General features: G+C 42.4%; 2 protein-coding genes across 2 annotated transcripts in view; one reads left to right on the top strand and one right to left on the bottom strand.

Annotated features, from left to right (window-relative positions):
- LOC116324953 (chondroitin sulfate proteoglycan 4-like) overlaps positions 1 to 11,491 on the top strand; it is a 23,332-nt gene extending 11,841 nt beyond the window's left edge. The window contains exons 13-22 of the mRNA XM_039615396.1: positions 492 to 668; positions 886 to 1,084; positions 1,162 to 1,293; positions 2,457 to 2,635; positions 2,739 to 2,934; positions 3,026 to 3,197; positions 4,207 to 4,603; positions 4,706 to 4,858; positions 5,083 to 5,661; positions 5,807 to 11,491. Of these exons, the coding sequence (XP_039471330.1) occupies positions 492 to 668; positions 886 to 1,084; positions 1,162 to 1,293; positions 2,457 to 2,635; positions 2,739 to 2,934; positions 3,026 to 3,197; positions 4,207 to 4,603; positions 4,706 to 4,858; positions 5,083 to 5,661; positions 5,807 to 6,940 (3,318 nt within the window). The 3' untranslated portion in view covers positions 6,941 to 11,491. The remainder of the gene's footprint in view (positions 1 to 491; positions 669 to 885; positions 1,085 to 1,161; positions 1,294 to 2,456; positions 2,636 to 2,738; positions 2,935 to 3,025; positions 3,198 to 4,206; positions 4,604 to 4,705; positions 4,859 to 5,082; positions 5,662 to 5,806) is intronic.
- On the bottom strand, positions 8,048 to 19,788 carry LOC116324969 (sorting nexin-18-like). Its single transcript, XM_031745768.2, has 4 exons — positions 18,204 to 19,788; positions 17,585 to 17,878; positions 16,924 to 17,306; positions 8,048 to 11,787 (listed from the first exon to the last, which is right to left on the bottom strand). The coding sequence occupies exons 1-4, from the start codon at positions 18,923 to 18,925 to the stop codon at positions 11,561 to 11,563; spliced, it is 1,626 nt and encodes a 541-aa protein (XP_031601628.1). The 5' UTR covers positions 18,926 to 19,788; the 3' UTR covers positions 8,048 to 11,560.

Genomic DNA, 19,788 nt, shown 5'->3' with positions numbered 1-19,788 from the left:
CATTGCCTGACAGCATGAAGATCCTGGGTTTGTCCACTAGCCAGTGAGGCCTTTATGTTTATCTGGGGCCTCGCATGCTCTCTCACAGTCCAAAGACATGCACGTAACGTTAACTAGTGATTCTAAATTGGCTGTAGGCGTGAGTGGTTGTGCTCTGTCTCTTGGATAAGTGGAAAAAAATAGATGTTTTCATCTTATACCCATGTTCTACCTGTTCACAAAACTTGTATAATCTTCATGGCCGATACTCCGGTCAAACATCCCTGATCAGATCATGTATTTGGCAAATAAAATCTAACATGAAATATACAAAAGATATACTTTCCGTTGTCCTGCTGGTGTCGAGCACAGTCACCCTACAACAATACTACAGATTTTTCCTTAAATTAAATGTAGCGCTCATCTTTGTGATAAAATGCTTCATACTATGATGTGAGCTATCATTTCATGCGATTTGTTTGTTTCATTTACCACACAACATCTGTTTTTAGGTGGAACGAGAGTACATTTCCTACATCCACGATGGCAGTGACACCCTGAGAGACAACTTCACCATTGTGGCAAACCAGACAGAAACCAGGAAACACAGCCTGCCGTGCACCGTCCACATCAACATCACACCTGTCAATGATGAGACCCCGGTGGTTACAACCAACCACGGACTGAAGGTAGGAAATGCCCACACATTGATAACAAGAGTCACCACAATTATTATTTTCAGCTAAAATTATTTCAAAGACACACTTAAATCAAAAAGTCATGAAACAACTTTTTTATTTGTGAATATTACAACAAACAAAATATATCTATGTAACTATATATCTATATCTCTTTACAGTCATACTGAGCCAAGCTGACTTGTCATGTTTCCTTTCTGCTCCTCAGGTGTGGGTGGGTTCTGTTACAGAGATAACCACAGGCGATCTCAGTGCGGAGGACATTGACACTCCACCTGAGGGGCTGGAGTTCATAGTGACACCACCCAGCAATGGCCACTTGGCTTTGAAGAGCTCCCCCTCCAGACACATTCTGAACTTCACCCAAAGTCACATAGAAGGCAAGCAGCTGGTGTTTGTGCACAATGGTAAGCATGTGTTGCTGTTTTCTAAAAGACCTTTGATTCAGCAGAGGAGTAGACCACATGTTTCTGTCTGTCTGCAGGGGCGCCGTCGGGTGGCTTTCATTTCCAAGTGAATGACGGCGTCAACTTTGCTCCTCGTCAGATCTTTAGCACAACTGCCCATTCTCTGATCCTCACCCTGCAGAGAAACCACCCGATGGAAGTCTACCCAGGTATACCTGCTCTTCCAGCTTCAATAAATCACTAAATGACTGTATAAATAAATGTAGTGACTGATGGTTTTGAAGTCACATCTTGACCTGAAGTTAAAAAGACCCTCAGAATGGCCTCTGTACTCCACAGTCACCACATCTCAATCCAGCAGAACACCTCTGGGATGTGGTGGAACGGGACTTTCAGACCAAAATCTCTAAGAAATGTTTCTAGCACTGTGGTGAATCTATGTCACAAAGAGTCGAGGCAGCTCTGAAGGCACAACAGTGAGACACTGATGTAATACACTGCAATGCCACTGGGTGGCCTCGCTACTCTAAACCACAGTGCGTTATGTTCCCACCAAAACCTATAAAGTACGTGTGTACAGTGACACCTACTCATATGTACAGCATTTATTCTTATATATAACCACACACAACTATTTTACTTGCTTTGATGAGAAAAATTACAATATTTTGTAGTCAAATAAAAAACCGTTTATATAAAATGTATTGAGATAATTGGTGTTGAAACTGGGAATATAGATTTACTGTTAAAGGCTAAACTTGTCGGTTACAGTCCTTCTAGCACATCAGTTAAAACTCCAAGAACTTGATCTAATGTGGCTCTATTGGGGGGGAAAGAGAATTTGTGGCTCAAGAAGAGATAAAACATTTCGTCCTGATCTCTCTTTTGCTTATGTTGCTATTTTAAGAACAATATGGACTACTTAGCTACAACTTTTCCGCTGACAAGCAGTGGACAGTCAAAGAAACAAATGAGCACAGTTAGACATTCGCGTATGACATTTTTGTTTGATATATTTGTTTTACAATGTTATCTTCGATCTCAGGTGACAAATATAGTTGAACCTGAGTTACATTTGGCACTTTGACTCAGTGACAGGATGTCTGTAGGCTGGACATGCCCTACAAAGATGTGGGCTGGGCTTGGCGTGGGTTACTGTGAGCATTGTGTGGGCTCATGCCACAACACACATGACATCTTGCCCATATTAAGTGTCGACTACTCCTCAGTGAAATGTACAGCAAAACAGCAGATGTGGGTCACATTACGGCCAAACACTCTGGCATTGTTGACACATGGCGTCATCTACTACTAATACATTAAACTCAGTAAATTCACTCCCTAGCATGACTTTTTTGTGTTTATCCTGAAGGCTCTGTGACACCAATCTCAGACAAGGAGCTTCAGGTGGTAACCAACATTGCTGATGGCGACATCAGGAGGAACCAGTCCGTGGTCTTTGCAGTGACCTCTCCTCCTAAACTCGGCCGCCTGGTCCGACGTATGCCGGACAACTCCACTGGAAATGTTTCCACCTTTACACAGAGCATGGTAGGGATGGGTGTGTCTCCATGTGTCAGTGTCTGTTTTTTCTAAGAGGACTAACTTCTGAAAGAAATTCTCTTTTCCCTCCTCATTTATTTGGCTCTCTTAGTTGGATGATGGTGTTATCCTGTATGATCAGAACAAGCCAGAGTCAGTGGGATGGTCGGCTGCAGACACTTTTTCTTTCACGGTGTCTTTGCCTCCTGCTTTTCTTCCTCCACACACCTTCACCATCTTGATCTCCTACCAAGCCAATGAACATCATGACAGCCCTCAGCACAAGACCAGACTACTAAACAATGCAGGTACTATCTATGTTTCAAACTAATAAACATCATGTGGCAAGAGGAATATAATATAAGAGTGACTACATTTATGTCTGTATTTATCACTCAGGTGCTGTGGTGGCTGAAGGAGGCAGGGTGACAATAGACAGGTCCAAGCTTGATGCCTCTAATCTCCTGGGAAAAATCCCAGAGTCCCATCGGAAAGACCACCACATCATGTATCGCGTGATTTCTTTTCCTCGCTACGGGATTTTGTCTATTCGAGGACACAATCTCACCAGGTACCTAGCTGCTCTTATTTGTCATGAAATGAACTGAAAAACAAAATTAAAATCAAAAGAATGTAATACCATATACAGAGCAAAAGTAAATATATATATATTCAATAAAAGATATATATCATTATACAGCTGGGATTAGAAGTTTACATATACTTTATCACGGCCATAAAAATTTTAATTTCAATTCATTTTGGATTTTTCTCTAATCCACATGGGGTCAAACGTATACTCTTAAACATGAACATACACCCCTATATTGGGTTAAATGTCCTTTATACCTCAGCCAGATGCTTCTGGTAGCCATCAGCAAGCTTCTGGATATCTGACCACTCCTCTTGGTAGAGTTGGTAGAGTTCATTCAAATTCCTTGGTTTCCACAAATTTTTAATCGGGTTGAGGTCGGGGCTTAGAGAAGGTCATTCCAGAACCTTAATGTTAGCCTGCTTTATCAATTTTAAAACCAGTTTTGATGTGTTTGGGATCCTGTATTTGTGTATTTGTCCTGTTAGAACCACATGATTGGGTGGTCCAATCATGTGGACTGATCATCTTGAACTTTGCAGTTTTTCAGAAATGGCTCCAAGATAAGATAAGAGAGATGTTTATTGTCACTATTACCAGAACAATGAAACACAGTTTGGCATCTCTCCATTGGCAGCTTGTAGGTGTTTGGGTTTTTTTTGCAAGAGACCTTCCCAACTTGTGTAAAGCTACAGTTCTTCTTCTTATATCTTCATTGAGTTCCTTGGAGTTCTCTATTGTCACAGAGTCCAGTGACTGCTGCCTAACAAATCCTTTTTATGTTGGCAAAGAGAAATTACAATTTATAGTGAATCACGATCACTTAGAAGTCAATAGGCCTCGGCCTTGTCAAGTTAAAAGACAATGCAGAACATTCAGCACCACTTATTATTCTCTTCTTGTGTTGTTTGATATATATTATTAAAAGCAGCCATATAAATATGACAAAAGTATCAATTATGACTTTTGGCTTATCATCTTTTCTCAGGAACCAACCAGATTTTTCGCAAGTCACCCTGAACAAGTTTGGCATCATATACTTCCACGATGACTCTGAGACCACAAGTGACAGCTTCACTTTCCGAGCCTGGGTGGCGCCTTTGGATCTCCCCTCCTCTTCCTCCTCATCATCCCTGTCTGCTTTTTCCTCTGACTCCTCCTCTTCTTCCAGCTCCTTTTCCTCTCTGTACTCTGCTTCATCATCTGCCTTTTCATCACTAGACACAGTTTCTCATCATCACGTTAAAGACACCACGGGGGTGACAGAGATGTTCAACATCACAGTAACACCAGTCAATGACCAGCCACCACTGATCAGAAGCAGGGCCCCCAGTATGAAGGTGGTAGTGGGGGAGAGAGTCGTACTTGGACCCGACAGTCTTCAGGTGAGTGAGTGCAAAAAGGACAAGTATAAATTTAGGTAGAGCTGCAATTTATTTTTACGTCTGCAGAACTTTTTCTTAATCCTTCACTTTTTCCATGTTCAGGTGGAGGACCATGATACTCCTCCAGAGGAGCTGCACTACCTCGTGATAAGTAAGCCCAACAATGGCTACCTGACGCTGGGGGAAAGACCGGAGCCGGTGACGTCATTCACCCAGTACGACGTCAACCACGGCCGGCTGCATTTTATACAGCAGGTGAAGAAGGCTCTACTGCAGCAGTGAATCCTAAACATGTGTCAGTGTTATGTAATTAGAAGAAAAAATAGCATCAGACTTCCATTGTTGTAATTGTGATTGTGCAGAGAATTAAAAAGTGCTGGACATGGTTAATGCAGTACCATTATTCTGTGGTAGTTTTTTTCCACTTCTAATTTCTACGTTGTGTCTTTTGTTCTTCCTTTCAATGTTTCCTCCCTTAGGGCGACTCCTCAACAGGAGTTTTCTACTTCAACGTAACAGACGGCCATCACCGTCCACTCTACAAGCTGTTTAGTTTGGAGGTGATTAAGCCCTCGGTGTCCATTGTGAACAACACTGGCCTGTCATTGATTCAAGGCCGGACCGCGGTGGTCCTGACACCCAATCAGCTTGCAGCTCAAACCAATGGTCAGAGCCGGGCCACTGTCTCCTACACTGTGACCACACCCCCTCGCCACGGACGCATCGCTATTAACGACCAGGAGGTCACCACATTCCGCCACGAGGACCTCCAGTTTGGACGGGTCGTCTATCACATGACTGATCTCAGCGAGTCCGAGGACACCTTTCAAATGTCAGTGTCAGCCTCATCTCCTGGGGTTAATTATGGAAATGTAACAGCGACGGTGAAAGTGACCGTGCGGCCTCTGATCTACCTGAGAGAGCCAGTTCGAGTCCCCAGTGGTATCGCTGTGAAACTGGGGAAAGCCATGATTGATGCCTCCGAGCTGGCGAGAATCAGCCGAGCCAACCCGGTCTTTGAGGTTCTCTCTCCACCAAAACATGGAAAACTAGTCAAGGTAAAGCCGCTTGTTCTAATGAGTCGGGGTTAGACGGTCCCTTTCTCCAGCTGCAATGTCATAAAACTACAGTGTGTCGTATGTCTGACTGGTTTCCTGTTGACTTTCTCCTCTGCTATGTGTTTTTGTGTGTGTGTTTGTGTAGATAACATATGATCCTAACAGAGCGTCAGAGGTCCTGAAGTCATTCACATTCAGAGATGTGGTGCAAGGCCGAGTTGCCATCGAAGAGAATCTCAGTGACAGCGACAACCAGCTCCACAATAATGAATCCACGCTCACAACAGCTCAAGTCCACGCACCCGCCACACCTCTTAATGACTCTTTCAGCTTCCTGGTGAGGTCTGGAAACGTCCAGCCAGCAAAGGGCGAGCTTCACTTCACCATCTTACCTCATCACCAGATGCGCCACGGTCCTGGTGGTTTCAATAAAATAGACAGGATAGGTCGCGAACACACAACAGCCCGTCTACCAGCACACAACAGGACAACTGCCGGAGGAGGAGGACAGGGAGGTGGACGAGGAGGATCTACGGCACACGGTGAGGTCACTGTGGGTTTGCACCCCCACATTTTGTCACACAAGCACCACAACAGGACACATCACAAGTTGAGGCCTCATAACCGACTGGGGAACCACACACGGAATGGGAGTCATGGAGGGAGGTCAAAGAGCAGCATAGAGGGAGCAGGAGGAGGTCACAGCCATGCCCCCCAGCCCCACACTCCTTCCATCCCAGAGAAACACGGTCCAGAGAACCCTCCTGACACCCAGCTGATTCATGTCGAGGTTCTGCCTCGTCCTGCTTCGGACCCCCTCCTCATTATCCTCCCGCTGCTAGCTTGTTTGCTCCTCATTATAATACTCATAGTTTTGATCTTGGTGTTCCGCCATCGCAAGGAAAAACAAGCTCGACTTCGTCTTGTCCAGGAGCTCGCTGCAGTGCCGGTACCCACTGAGGACAGCCCGTATCTGGGCAGGCCAGAGCGGAGTGTGGCTATGCCCTCAGTTATGGTCACCCCACTCGGCTCTGCAAGCTGCCCAACTTCTCCAAGGGTACCCACAAGTCCCCGGAGGAGTCTGGCCCCTGGAATGACCTTCTGGGGGCCATTTGAGGCTGATTTAGCTGGTGGTGATGGGAATATTAGAGGCTGTAACAGTAATGAAAGAGATAATACAACTTCTAGCAATCCGCTTCCACGTACTGCAGGATTCAGGACCTCTGTGAGATCTAGGTCCCCGACTCCGACTCTAAAAGAGAGCCAGTACTGGGTTTGAGGGTAGTAATGCTGAAAAAACTGTGCCTTAGAGGTGTGTTTGTAGTGTGTTTGTATATATAAGATATGTGTCTGCTTTCCAGAGAACACCAATGGTCAACTAAGGCACATCCAACATGTACTTTCTGGAAAGACGACAGTAAAAATGTTCAATGGCCATCACATTTAAGTTATGTTGCTAATAAATATGACTTTGTTCCATTAATACTGTCCTGCAATACCCATAATACTTCATCCACGAGGTGTTAATTCAATTCAATTTTATTTATATAGCGCCAAATGACAACAACAGTTACCTCAAGGCGCTTTTGTTACCACCTTTTAGCATTTGTTTCTAAGATGTGAAGTACTCTTCTGAGTTAACTATTGCTTAAAACGCTCTTCTTCCTTTTTTTTTAAAGATTTCCTAGTTATAAGCAATGAACACAACCCGCCCCAGCTCCTTCTCAAGAAAATTACATCTTTATTTTCCTGAAACAAAGAGTTGTTGCAATAATACATTTTATACTGAACGAGGAAGTGAAACTTGACCCAGGGTTCATTTCATTTAATGTGAATCACATTTACAGCAGCTATATTTTGAGTTGCCATTTGAGTTAGCACATTAATAACTGGTAATGGAAGTCACTCACCCACAGCTGTTGCACGCTGTACAGATGTCAGGTGTTGCTTCTTTAAAACATATTACGTCAGCCAGTAGATCATCATGTTTGTACATATGACTAAATGTACTGTAAGCTATAACACTCGTCCCACATATTCCCTGTCCTGCACTTTCCTGAGTCCTTTTTCTTACTACTACTGCTGTGTAACTGCTTCTATGATCAATAATGATGCATTGTAAGATGTACTTGATTATCTTCAACATTTCTGTCAATTCTGACCCCTTGTATGGCTGCATCTGTTTTCCACGCACTGTGACAGTTTTTTAATAAAAAAATATTTCTTAAATAAAATAAATGCTGTTTGTCCAAATCTAAACACTTTACCCTTTTTTTTTGGCATTTCTTTTTCCTTTTATTTCCTTTTTAATGGCCAACATCAAGAGTCTATGACAGTAAAGATGCACAAATAATACCAGAGTATTTAATCGAATGAAACCCCAGCAGACAGCTGACTCACTTTATTAGTTACACAAATTCAACTGCTCATTAATGCAAATATGTTATCAGTAAATTACAGTACGATAAATCACTGGATTTAGTTATGTAGACATGGTCAGCAGAGCATCAGCAGATTGCTAAAAAGAGAAAATATCCAGCAGGCATCTCTGTGGGGGAAAAATAATGTTTATGCCAGTCTGCTCTGAGCAGAAGCCAGTGGTAACTAAAAGAACCATTCGCTATAACCAAGGTATGCAGAGGAGCATTTCTGAAGAAAAGATGGGCAGCAGCTGCAGAAGACCACACTGGGTGCCACTCTGACAGAGGTGACAGAACCTGAGGTGACAGAGGGTCAACAAAATTGGACAATAGAAGATTGGAAAAACTTTACCTGGTTCTGATGAGTTCCTGCTATAAAGGAGTATTACAGCCACATTTTGAGAATAAAGTTGAAAAAAAAAAGCAGCTGTTGCAAAATTATTACTTTTTCCTTAATGTGGCCTTAATACTCTCAGTCACACCCTACTGTGATGTTCAGAATCCAGGGCCAGGATTTGTTGTAAACAACATGAATGAGTACAGAAAACTTGTTTCTCTACATGTGTATCTGTGGCTGGGCATGGACGTGACAAGCGTTATAACATACACCAAAAATTCTGAATACATTGCACTGTAGAATTCCATGTAGATTCTTAATCTGGTCACGTGCATAAAATCTGGTGTGAATCAAATTTTCTGTTTTACCGCTCCACCACCCTCTTCTCTGAGCTTTAAAACTCAATCAATCAGGCAGTATTTAGAGAGCAGTACCCCAGAGAGGTCTTGTTTTTGCTGTTTTTTGTTGGGGTTTTTTGCAACTAAGTCTGAACACATTCTAAACAAAGCACAATTTAAAAGTAAAATGAAGGCTGAGCGGAGGGAAAAAGAGGCCAGTCTAAATAATGAAGGGCCTGCAGTTGGAGTAACCTGATCTGCAGTCTTTGAACTCTGGTGTCAGATAGCAAGGAGTGAAGTGGCCCCTCCACCAGAGAAAACAAGAGATGAGACACTTTTCTCTAGGAAGGGTAACATCACTGTAATCACATTAGATGTGGTCTGTAATGCAGGAAATTCAGTGCACTCATCAAACAATTATGCCAATTGAGTTATGGGGTTTTTTTCTTGCATAATCGGTGAACAGAAACAAAAAAACAAATCAAACATGCTCTTTCATGCCTGCTTGTGCAACAGCTGTCAGGTAATGTGCGTGATGATGGGAGGACAGATTCGGTATGAACCTGTTCCATAAATGGGCAAGAATGTGACAGTAAAGTGCCAACATTTCATTTATGTCCACTCCTTAGCACGGTCATTAGTGTGGATATGCAGTCATGTGCATGTCACATGTATCTTGGGTGATTAAAGCAAAAGTGCAAAGAGAAGTGCAGCTAAACTTTTTCAGGGAGTAAATACGTAAAGTAATGGATTACTGTTTTAATGTTAATGTGGGCTGTACTCTTCTGGCTTTTTTTTTCTATAACCATCAAACTGTATTTGTTTGCCAGGTGCTCGTTCATAGGGGGTCATTTGATTGTTTGGGTTGTCTCTGTATTACTGTAGGATCCTAACTTTACAATATAAAGTGTCTTGAGGTGACTGCTGTTGTGATTTGGGACTATGTAATTTAAACTGAATTCAAAGTATAGCACTAGAATAATAACACTGAGTAAGCGCATTTAAAGTGATGTTCCATAGGCTTTTCTCTGATTTTCGACTGTCATTTTTTTCAGGGGTTAAAGCTGATTGTGGAATATTTTTTTGAAACTGTGGCATGTTATTACACCGCTTGAATTCAGCGAGCTTATTCTTTCACAAATGATTGCAAAGGCTAGGTAACTGATTTTATACACCTGTGGCACTAAAAAGATTAAAGATTAAGAAGTGTGGCACAATACTTTTTGTCCAAATAGTCTGTGATCATCACAAATATGTTAATATTCATCAAAACAAACACCCTAAAATATGCAGAAAATGGGCCTATATTCTGCAAAAATGCCAATAATCAACAATACAGAGTCATACCTGAAATAAATTCTGCTTTTATTTATTTTTTTATTCTCTCCCATCATGTTATATTTAAAGTATATCACTTTCACTTTCGCTAGCGATCCAAGTGAACAGCTAAAAAACAACCAGGTGGTGGTTTGTCCCATCATAAACTTTGTAAAGTAAAATCACAGGAAAGGAATGAAGTCACACCTGATATCACAACTCAGACTGACAATGGCTGATACTTTAAAACCCTGTAACAAACTCCACTGAACTGTATCTCTTAGTTTTTTGCATTTTTAAGGAAAATATAAGTAATATCAAACAAATCCTAACTGTCTCTCAGGGAGCTCAGCCTGCAACTCCATGCTGATTAAATCCAAGGAGCTTCTGGGTGAATCGAGTTCGTTATATCAGTACACGTGAGGCATTGTGATCATATTTTGGTGGCGTGTTAGAACGGAGTTGAAAAGCTGTTATGTCTAGTATTTGAACAATTCCAACCCCAAATAGCATTAAAAGAATTGGTCTGTTAGTGACGCATGTCTGAGATGTACACGTTGATCAGTTTCACAAGGACTGCCATGTTTCTCAAACAAAAAGCTTTCACTCTAAAGCACGCAAAATATGCTATAATCACAATTACTGCCTGCATGCTCTCGGTTTAGTCTTTCCATGCCAGAAATAGCTGGCATTTGAAAGAGCTTTTAACCTTACCCTCGACTGGGTGAGAGACAGATGTAGCATCAGATTTTCATAAAACATCTGGAAGTTAAGATTACTGCGGTACCGCTTTACCATTAAAACATTTAAGAGAAAATGTTCAACCACAAAACGTTTCAAATGCAAACAAGGTGAGGGTGATGTGAAAGAAGTCAGACATCACAGGTAGCTCAGATTTCAAGTTGTGATGAAAATCCAGACTTGAAACCGATTCTGGAAAGTAGACAGTGCCCTCTTTCCTTTCGTACACTGTCTTGTTAAAACAATACTGAGCAGGTCATTCAAGTTAAAACAAATCAGTACATTTATATCTTTCAGGCACTAAAACATCCAGTTCAAGTGATTTTGTTATTTTTCCCGTCTTTGTTTGGACTGTTGTTGATTGTTCTTCCCCGACCGAGTGCTCCCATGAAGAGGCAGTGGAGACGGTCACGTGACCCTGAAACTGTGACTCAAATGCAGCTCCAGTCATATTGAGAGCAGCTGTTTTAAATATCTGCTGCAATCCTGCTGAGATGCAACATGTGTCTGGAGCGTCAGCAAAATCCTTGGTAATGGTACATTCATCAGAGCTTCAGATAATACGAGAAGTTGTCATGTGGCCTGTATTTTTCTTCCAATCCAGACAGCGAGGGATTATCACAATAAAGATTTTTCTTTTAAAGGACAATAAGATGCTCTCGATTATGAGAGGATGACACCCCCCACCCCCCACCCATTTCTTTGAGGCCTTTGTAGTCTGTTCTCTTCCTTGTCTGCCTGTTGTGCTACTGGTCATCGTCATATCTCTGCAGTGCGTCCTCAAGCTTGGCTGTGATCTTCTGGAAGAAGCTGATCTGCTGGCGGAGGTGGTACTGCATCTGCGAGCGGAAGTCCCGTACACGTGTGCGGTGGAAGTGCTGGATTTCTGCCAGCGTGGCGAAAGAAATGATGTTGCAGCGGTCGTGGAGCTCACCTTCCTTCTTCGGGCAGTCTTTCACCTTGGTCAGCGCACCTGGGAAAATATATTGGAGAGTTCTAAAGTTAAAAAAAAAACTTTGGATTTTTTACAATAAAAATAAAGTATTCAAAAATATTCTGTGATGATGACAACACTGTGACTAAAACTCGTTTATTTTTGAAATAAAATTCTACAGCCATCCATTCTGCTTATCCTTTTCAGGGTCGCGGGAGCCTATCCCAGCTGTCATAGGGCGAGAGGCGGGGTACACCCTGGACAGGTCGCCAGTCTGTTGCAGGGCCAACACACAGAGACAAACAACTATTCGCACTCACATTCACTCCTGTGGGCAATCCCCACTAACTGGCAAATCCCACTAACTGGAGAACATGCAAACTCCACACCGGCCTGATGGTGGAATTGAACTCAGAACCTTCTTGCTGTGCAGCAACAGTGCTAACCACCGTGCCACTCTGTTTTGATAGTCTTCTATCTTAAAAATACATCACCTCAGAAACAGGTTTTCTTTCTTTACACAGATAAAGAAGAACACTTCAGTGACAGATAACTGATAAGATAACAGTCTAAGTTAGACTGTTATCTTAGTCACACATACACAGATATTTTTGGTTTTTTAGGTTTTAGCTTTTGGCCTACACGTAAACTGTTATCTCCATTTATCAGATCACTAGAAATGGAGCTTCCAGGGACCCATTAAGTACCATACCATTAATGGTATGATGTCCTTTTTGACATCATAATGTGCAATGGTTTTTTTTCATGAGACAATTTCCTATAATGGTAGGTGCAGGCAAAACACTGTTGCAATACATTTGTTAATCTTAATAGCCCAGAGTCTGACGCCAACGTGGTTGCCAATTTTAAACCGGCCTCTCTGTCTGTCTAACAATCCCAACAATCACATGACCCTGTGCTGACCAAGCACTTTGGTGACACAGGGAAGGAAAAACTCCCTTTTAACAGGAAAAACCTCAACTCAGGCAGAACCAGGTTCAGTGAGGGTAACCGGTCTGTCGTGACCGGTTTTGGGGGGATTTAAAAACATTAAAAAAAATATATACTAAGAAACACACTGGGCCAAGGGGACACTCTGACAAAGGACAAGGGGAGACAGCAACTATACATAAACAGAAGGGTGATTAGAGGAAGTGCAGACAGCTGGGGAGAAGATGACATCTGAACTAAATCGCAGAGCCAAGACAAGGGAACTAAAAGCAAAGCACAAGGAAAAAACTAACTTTCGAAATAAAGCAGGAAGTGAGATATCTAAAAGTGGAAAATATGAATGAATGTATGGGAGACTTGACACAAAAAGATGGAGCACTGAGGGAAGAAAAAGTACTCTAAAGCAACTAAGAACTTATAAAATCGTTAAATACACTAAGGGAGGGAAGACATTAAACAGCTTAAACAAGAACCAAGTGCAAAGTTTAAATGTGCAAAATTTAAAAGTCTAAAAACTCACAAACGTTGGATCAGACGAGCCAAGACCATGGCACTGTCATGTAAATCACCACATGGGCTCAGGACACTAATGATCTTGAAATTAGACAGGTTAAAACTTTATTTGAGTATGATCGAAAAACGCTGCCATCGTCTCTGGACGCTTCTTATTAATGTTCATTTAAAAAGCCTGTATCTCTGACGGTATGGAGGATGCATTAGCGTGTGTGGAATTGGCAGCATGCACATCTGGAAAAGCAGCATTAATGCTGAAAGGTATATACAGCTTTACAGCAACATTTAGTCCTATCCACACAATCCAGTCTGTTTCAAGCTAGGCCTTGCATATATCAGCAAGGCAAAGCTAAACTACATACTGTGCATGCATTACAGCAATATTGCTTTGCATTAGAAGAGCACTCAACTGGCCTTCCTGCAGTCCAGACCTTTCACAAACTGAAAACACTTGGCACATATATAAAATACCCTTTTACACCCCATTGACCAATTCTCAGGACTTAAGGATTAACAACAGAACCATTCATCTTCACAGCCTGCTACATGGTTGTGCTCTCTTTAGCTTGTGTGGGTTGATGGGGGGGGGGTTGTGCTCAGATATAAAAAAAAGAAAGACACTCGTAGGAGTTCAGTTTTTCCCCCGAGACAACATTAAGTTGTTTTTTTGCCAAAATTAGAAAATTGAGACTTCAAAATAAATGTCCACAAAGCAGTGGATGACATCAGGGTGGCTACGTTCTCTACACAGGAAAGAGGAAGTCAAACTCAATAGTCAAATCAAGGAAGTCTGGGATTTTTTCTACACAAATAATTAAAACACAATTCTACAAAAGGAACTCGTGCAATACAGAATTCATGAGGTCATAACTGAAGCAGATAAAATCATGACATGTTGAGAAACCTGCAGAAATGTGCTGATTGTTGCAAACTTTTTCCAGGTTTCTTTGAAGATACCCATCACCCACTTATGACTCACAGTGTTTAGAGTGACTCAAGCTTTGGGGGGGGGGGGAGGCTGTAAAGTCCAGACAGACATGACCAACAAAAAGGGATCTCAGAGTGAAGGACTAACTCACATGAATGTAGAGGAAATTGCGAGGAAGCTGATCTTGAACTTGCCGACCTAGTTTCTCCTTCTAGATCTCTCCTTCTCTCTATCTCACAAAGATCAGAAGCACAACTTTGCCACCACAGTGAAAAAAAAAACTCGGACTTTGCTCTCCTCCCTGCCAAGGGGATTACTGAGCTATAATTTGAACTCTTGTACTGTTATGCTGGTAGGAAATCTTGTAAAGCTCTGTAACTCTCTGTACCCCCTCATACATTCACCTCGCCTCTTCTTCTTCTTCCTATTTTTCTTTAACCAACAGAAGGAAAGAGGAAAAAGGGGGGAACAAAAAAGAGGAGGAGGGGAATGTAATCCTGAGACCGCTCCATTTTGGATTCCTGTAGTCCCGGGGCAACAGAATACAAGAGGCCCAGGAATTCCCACTCATTCAAATCAGATGTAGCCTTTAGACTTGAAAGACTGAGCTGGCATAGATGACTGTCACCGTAAGTGACACATGTAGTTCAACAAAGCAGTCAAACATGAGGTGTTACAGCTGCCATTTTATATGTTTTCTAATTTAGCCATTACTGGAGAAAGTGTATATGAGACAATATGAGACTGATGGAAATTATGTGGAGCTGCTGCTGCTGAGAAAAGAGTGAAACCTGATGTGTCTGAAAACGAAAAACCTCTGGAGTCCTGTTTTCTTTCTTGCCTATTTTCTTTATCAAATCAGATGTCGTGTGAACTAAGCCAGTCATCTTATGTGAACCTAAGTTATTTCACAACTCCAGATGCAGTTTCGACTCTGCGGCATGGTCAGTGGTTCAAGGATGTTATTTAGGGGATACTGACCTTTTATAACACCAGCAGAGATGATTACAAAAGTCTGAGAGTGCTTATTGTAAAGGCTTACAAGTTCCTTTGCATGCAGGGTCTATTTTATAGTTGTGTTAGTCACTTCCTTTGCATGTGTTATAATGAGTGTTATAATTTAGATTACAGCAGGAGAGAATCTCATTTTAGATTGCTGAAAACTAGAAGAGGATCTAATATTCTACTGGAACACCTCTGCATGACTCATACTTTAAATAAGCTTTATTATACTGGATCCATTGTCTAAAATAAGTCATTTTAGCACTGCTGTCACTACAAGTCAATGTTGATCTCATTGCCTGTTTTTCACAAATAGAATGTTTAGAGCAGGAGGTGGGCAGGGCTTCATGCTAAGTGCTGCTGTGGAATATACCTTGTTACTGACATCAAGGGTAGGAAAACCATAGAGGTTTCTGTTACCACTGAAATAAACCCATACACATCAGGTCAATTAGTGAGCACAAAACTGAAGAAACTTGATTAGACTTTCATTTTGCTTTATATTTTTGATCCAAATCAAATGATTTCATGGTTATGATCTGGCTTGTAGCTGGCTGGCTCACTCGAAGGCTTAAATGTATGTAAAATGTAATGATTTTCTGAAACATCAGTGGACAAAATGAATGAGAAATTCACTACTGAAACTAGAGGTCTTAAAAAAGTGGGCGGTCACTGCTGAGTTCTGTAAGTCCACTTGAAACTACTGACCAAAGAATGAACAGAATCAACCCTTTGTATGAAATGGACAAAAAAATGTTACCAGTCAGTGTTTTCAGTGATGAAAACCACGCCGGTGTCCCAGAATTATGTCGCTATTTTGTGGGAGATCCCCTGAAATCTTTAAATTCTTTCCGAGATTTTAGTAAATTTGGTTATAGTTTAGGTAAAATGTGTTTTACTGGTTTCACTGGTTTTTATTTGGTTTCCCATTTAATATAAAATACCCTGAACCAATGATGCTCTTTGGAGAGAAACTTTGGCATGAAAAACTTAAATAACAGGAAAAAAACAGTGAGTTAGTAAGTAAATGGGCTTTGCAAGACATAAAACAATGTGCTTGTTATTTGTCAACAGGAAAGGAGGTGAAGTCCTGTCAGTCACACGGACTATTGCAATTCAGGCTCGTTCCACAGTTGGGAGCTGGGATTGTATCTGGAGAACAGAGTTCAGCGGACTATAGAAACAGTGTCTCTCGGTCTGGCAAACGTCTGGACTCTGCGTGCCAGGAGAAACTCCCTCCTCCCAACCTGCAGGGAACTAATAAGCCAACTCCTGCTTTGTAAATGTGTGTGTGTGTTTTCAAAATGAGCAAATACAGGCCCTCGCACAGTACCCCGAGTGATACAATGGACCACGGGTTTTGGTTTTCGATGCAGACTGACAGTGCTCTTCACTAAATGAAAACAGATGTTTCCCTTGGTTGGGATACAGTCAGAATCTGGGTCTTTGTATGTCCGCATGATTAACAGACAGGCTAGAAGCATTTAGATGCATAAGTAATTCATTTTTATTTTTTTCTTTAAACGCAAGTTGAAAGCTTCCCTACATGCTTGGTGCCGAGTCTGTTTTCTTTCCTCCAAGTTTGTTGGCGTTGTTTGATTTTGCATAATTGGTTTGTTACTAATTAGAGTTTATTTTCCCTAGAAAGTATTTTTACATATTTAGGCAGTATTAAAACGTTAGCTCTGCATAAAAACTCAACATCTTTCCTTTACATTTGTGCTCTAAGACTGCAGAGCTGAATTTTTTTTACCAACATGAAGACAAAGACACTCTCCCACCTTTCTGCACATGGATGATGTCAGGGAAGTTGGCCAGGTGTCCTTTGTAGATGTCCAGCAGGTCAGAAATGAGGTCCAGGTCCTGCCGCGGTTGATCAGCAAAATACTCTCCTATTGCCTCGTAAGCCTCTCCCGTGTAGGAAATGGCCTTGTTCAAGCCCACTGAGTAGACCTGCTGGTCCAGCTCGAAAGCCTGGGCCAGGAGTTTGAAGGACTGTCCGACCTTCTGGTACTCCTTTTTGAACCCCGATATTTGTTTACGGCCGAACTCGTTGATGCTGGTGTTCACGACTACAATGTTCTCGTCCATCTTCTTGGTGAATGTTTTGAAGCCTTCAATCTTGCTCTCGACTTCCTGCAGGTCCAGGGGTACAGCCGGGGGGCTGACGGAGAAAAGAAAGGGGAAGACTGTCATTTTAAATCTTGAGGCTATTTTTTTCTACTGCTTATCTTTTGCTCACTATCTGGCACACCATATTTTTCAAGGCCTTCAACACCAAGTTGTTAAAACAGAGCAAAGAATATAGTTTATAATATTAGTGTTAAGTTTATCTTTCAGTTAAACTTAACACTATTAAAAAGAACCTGACAAAAAACTTTGTCATTTCCCAAAATGCTATGTGCAACTTAATAAAGACATTACCAATTCTCAGACTCCTACCTGATCGTGAGGAAGAAATTGGCCCCGACCAGCTCGTCCCTCTCTGCCTTCCTCTTTCCCTGCTTCCATGCCTTCTCATCCGCCCCACAAGTCAGGAAATGCTGGAAAACGTCACAGTGCGCCAGCACAGGATGGCTTGTCATGTGGTTCATCCACCAGATCAGACCCTTCCTCCTCTTGGAGAGGAAGTCCTCCTCGAAGCGGCCCGTGGCCTGCTTCTCTGGCAGGTGGGGCACTGAGATGACAGGGAACCGCTCCACGAGCCGACCGTAGAGCCAGTCAAAGTGTTTATACCTGCAGGGAGGAGTGGAGAGGGGAGAAATTGGGACTGGTTGAATAAGCGAGGTAAGGTAAATGCCAGGAACATGTAGTGAGATGGAGTGAAAAAGATAAAAGGAGGGGAAGTGCAGGAACCTTTTCCCAACAAGCCCTGAGGGAATTCAAGTGTAGTTCAACTGACAGACACAGGGACATGGAAACAATGTGAAAGCTGTTGAGGGAACCTCGGAGAGGAAACAGGAGAAGGCTCCAGATGGCAAAAATCCACAGCTCTGTTTTTAACATTTCGTAAACCGCAGTAAAAAGCTGAAAAGTGGAGAAAAAGGAAGACGATACATACCTGCGGTTGACTTGGACATTGGTGTGCGTTGGAGTAAGGCCATATGACATGTAGCTCTTCATCCCTTTGAACTTTGTTTGCTTGGTGGGGTCGTCAATGGTGCACGTGAACGGGTAGGGGTCCTCCTGCCACTCTGGTCCATGCTTCCCCATCACCACACAGATCCTGTCTCCATCTTTCACAAAAGCTGACGCCTCCCCGAGCAGGAAGGCCTCCCCTCCGGACTTGACAAAGGTGGAGAACCTGTTCAGGTTCCTCCCCACTGTGGCTGAACTTTTGGCCTGCTGCTGCTGGGAGCTCCCACGGCCCGGCAGGGAGGTGGCAACCGGGTGCAAAGGAGGGCTGCTGCCGAGACCCTGAGGGACATTGGCCACAGGAGAGCTGTCGTCCCACTCGTCATCCCAGTCGTCATCGCTGTCCTGGCTAGTGTGGAAGCTGCTGCTATCAGCCCCAAATCCTCTATGAGGCTGGGAGGATGTGTAGGAGGTCTGGACTTTGGTTTGGGTCAAGGAGAAGCCATTGTTGTTGGAGGTGATGTGGTCTCTGATGATCTCTACATAAGAGGCAGGGAAGAGGCCAGCCTCCCCCCTGCTGTTCTCCCCCTCCAGCCAACCCTCCAGCTCCTCCTCGCTGAACAGAGTCACCACCTCATTCTCTGCTATGGAGATCTCTCCTGGATTTTCAGAGTGGAAATCGTACAACACTTTGGCCTTCAGCGCCATAATTTCAATACTGCTGCAATATATTTATATATATATATATATTTAAATTTCTGGTTCTGATTCTCACTGCAAAGCTTCCTCGAAAATGTTATGTCTTCCAGCAGGATTAAACCTTTAGGATCTGTGCAGCTTTAATCAGATTTAGGAAGTTTTATGATTAAAACAAACCTTTCCACCTTTGACCAAGTTAAGCACGCTTGTATCTATTATCCACGCGCAAAAGAACAAGAAGACGGACACGCAAAAGTAGTCCTGTATCCGACACCCACCTCCTCTCTCTCCTTTCCGCGGGTTCAAATATCATTAGTTTCCATGCACAACTTAATCCAAGTCCGAAAACGCATTCAAAACCTGTCCTTTTTTTCTCCCTTACGGAAAGACACCGGCTATTCAAGTTTAAAGCCAACAAACTTGCGACGGCAGGATAGCTGTTTCTTTCCCCAAGATAAAAGCCGGGGGGAAAGTCCTCTTTTTCCCCTCCTCTCTCCAAGATGCTTGTAAGTTAAAGGCACCAGCACTAACACGTAGTTACACTGGCTGACTAACGGAGGGTGGAGCCAGGAACAAGTTCAGTCAAGTCTGTGAAGTCAGACCAAGAACTTTAAAAAACCAAAAAAACTTCCAGCTTTTATAAACTCATTGATTCAGACACGGAAAAATCCACATCAAGCAGCGTATGTTAGATTAACTCCCCCAGTTAACCTGCTTTATGGGCTATGACGTCATCGTAGTCTTTGAACTGGCCTCAGGCTAATAAGCCTTATGTTAATTAGAGAAATTCGCTAGTCACTCTTCAGGATGCTAAAAATACACATTTTAAACATTAAAAGTTAATTTGGACTTTCATAAAAAGTTAAAAATAA

The sequence above is a fragment of the Oreochromis aureus genome, linkage group 7, assembly GCF_013358895.1.
Source record: "Oreochromis aureus strain Israel breed Guangdong linkage group 7, ZZ_aureus, whole genome shotgun sequence".
Classification (NCBI taxonomy): Eukaryota; Metazoa; Chordata; class Actinopteri; order Cichliformes; family Cichlidae; genus Oreochromis; species Oreochromis aureus.
Note: the sequence above shows the minus strand (reverse complement) of the source record. Positions and strands in the feature narration are given on the sequence as shown.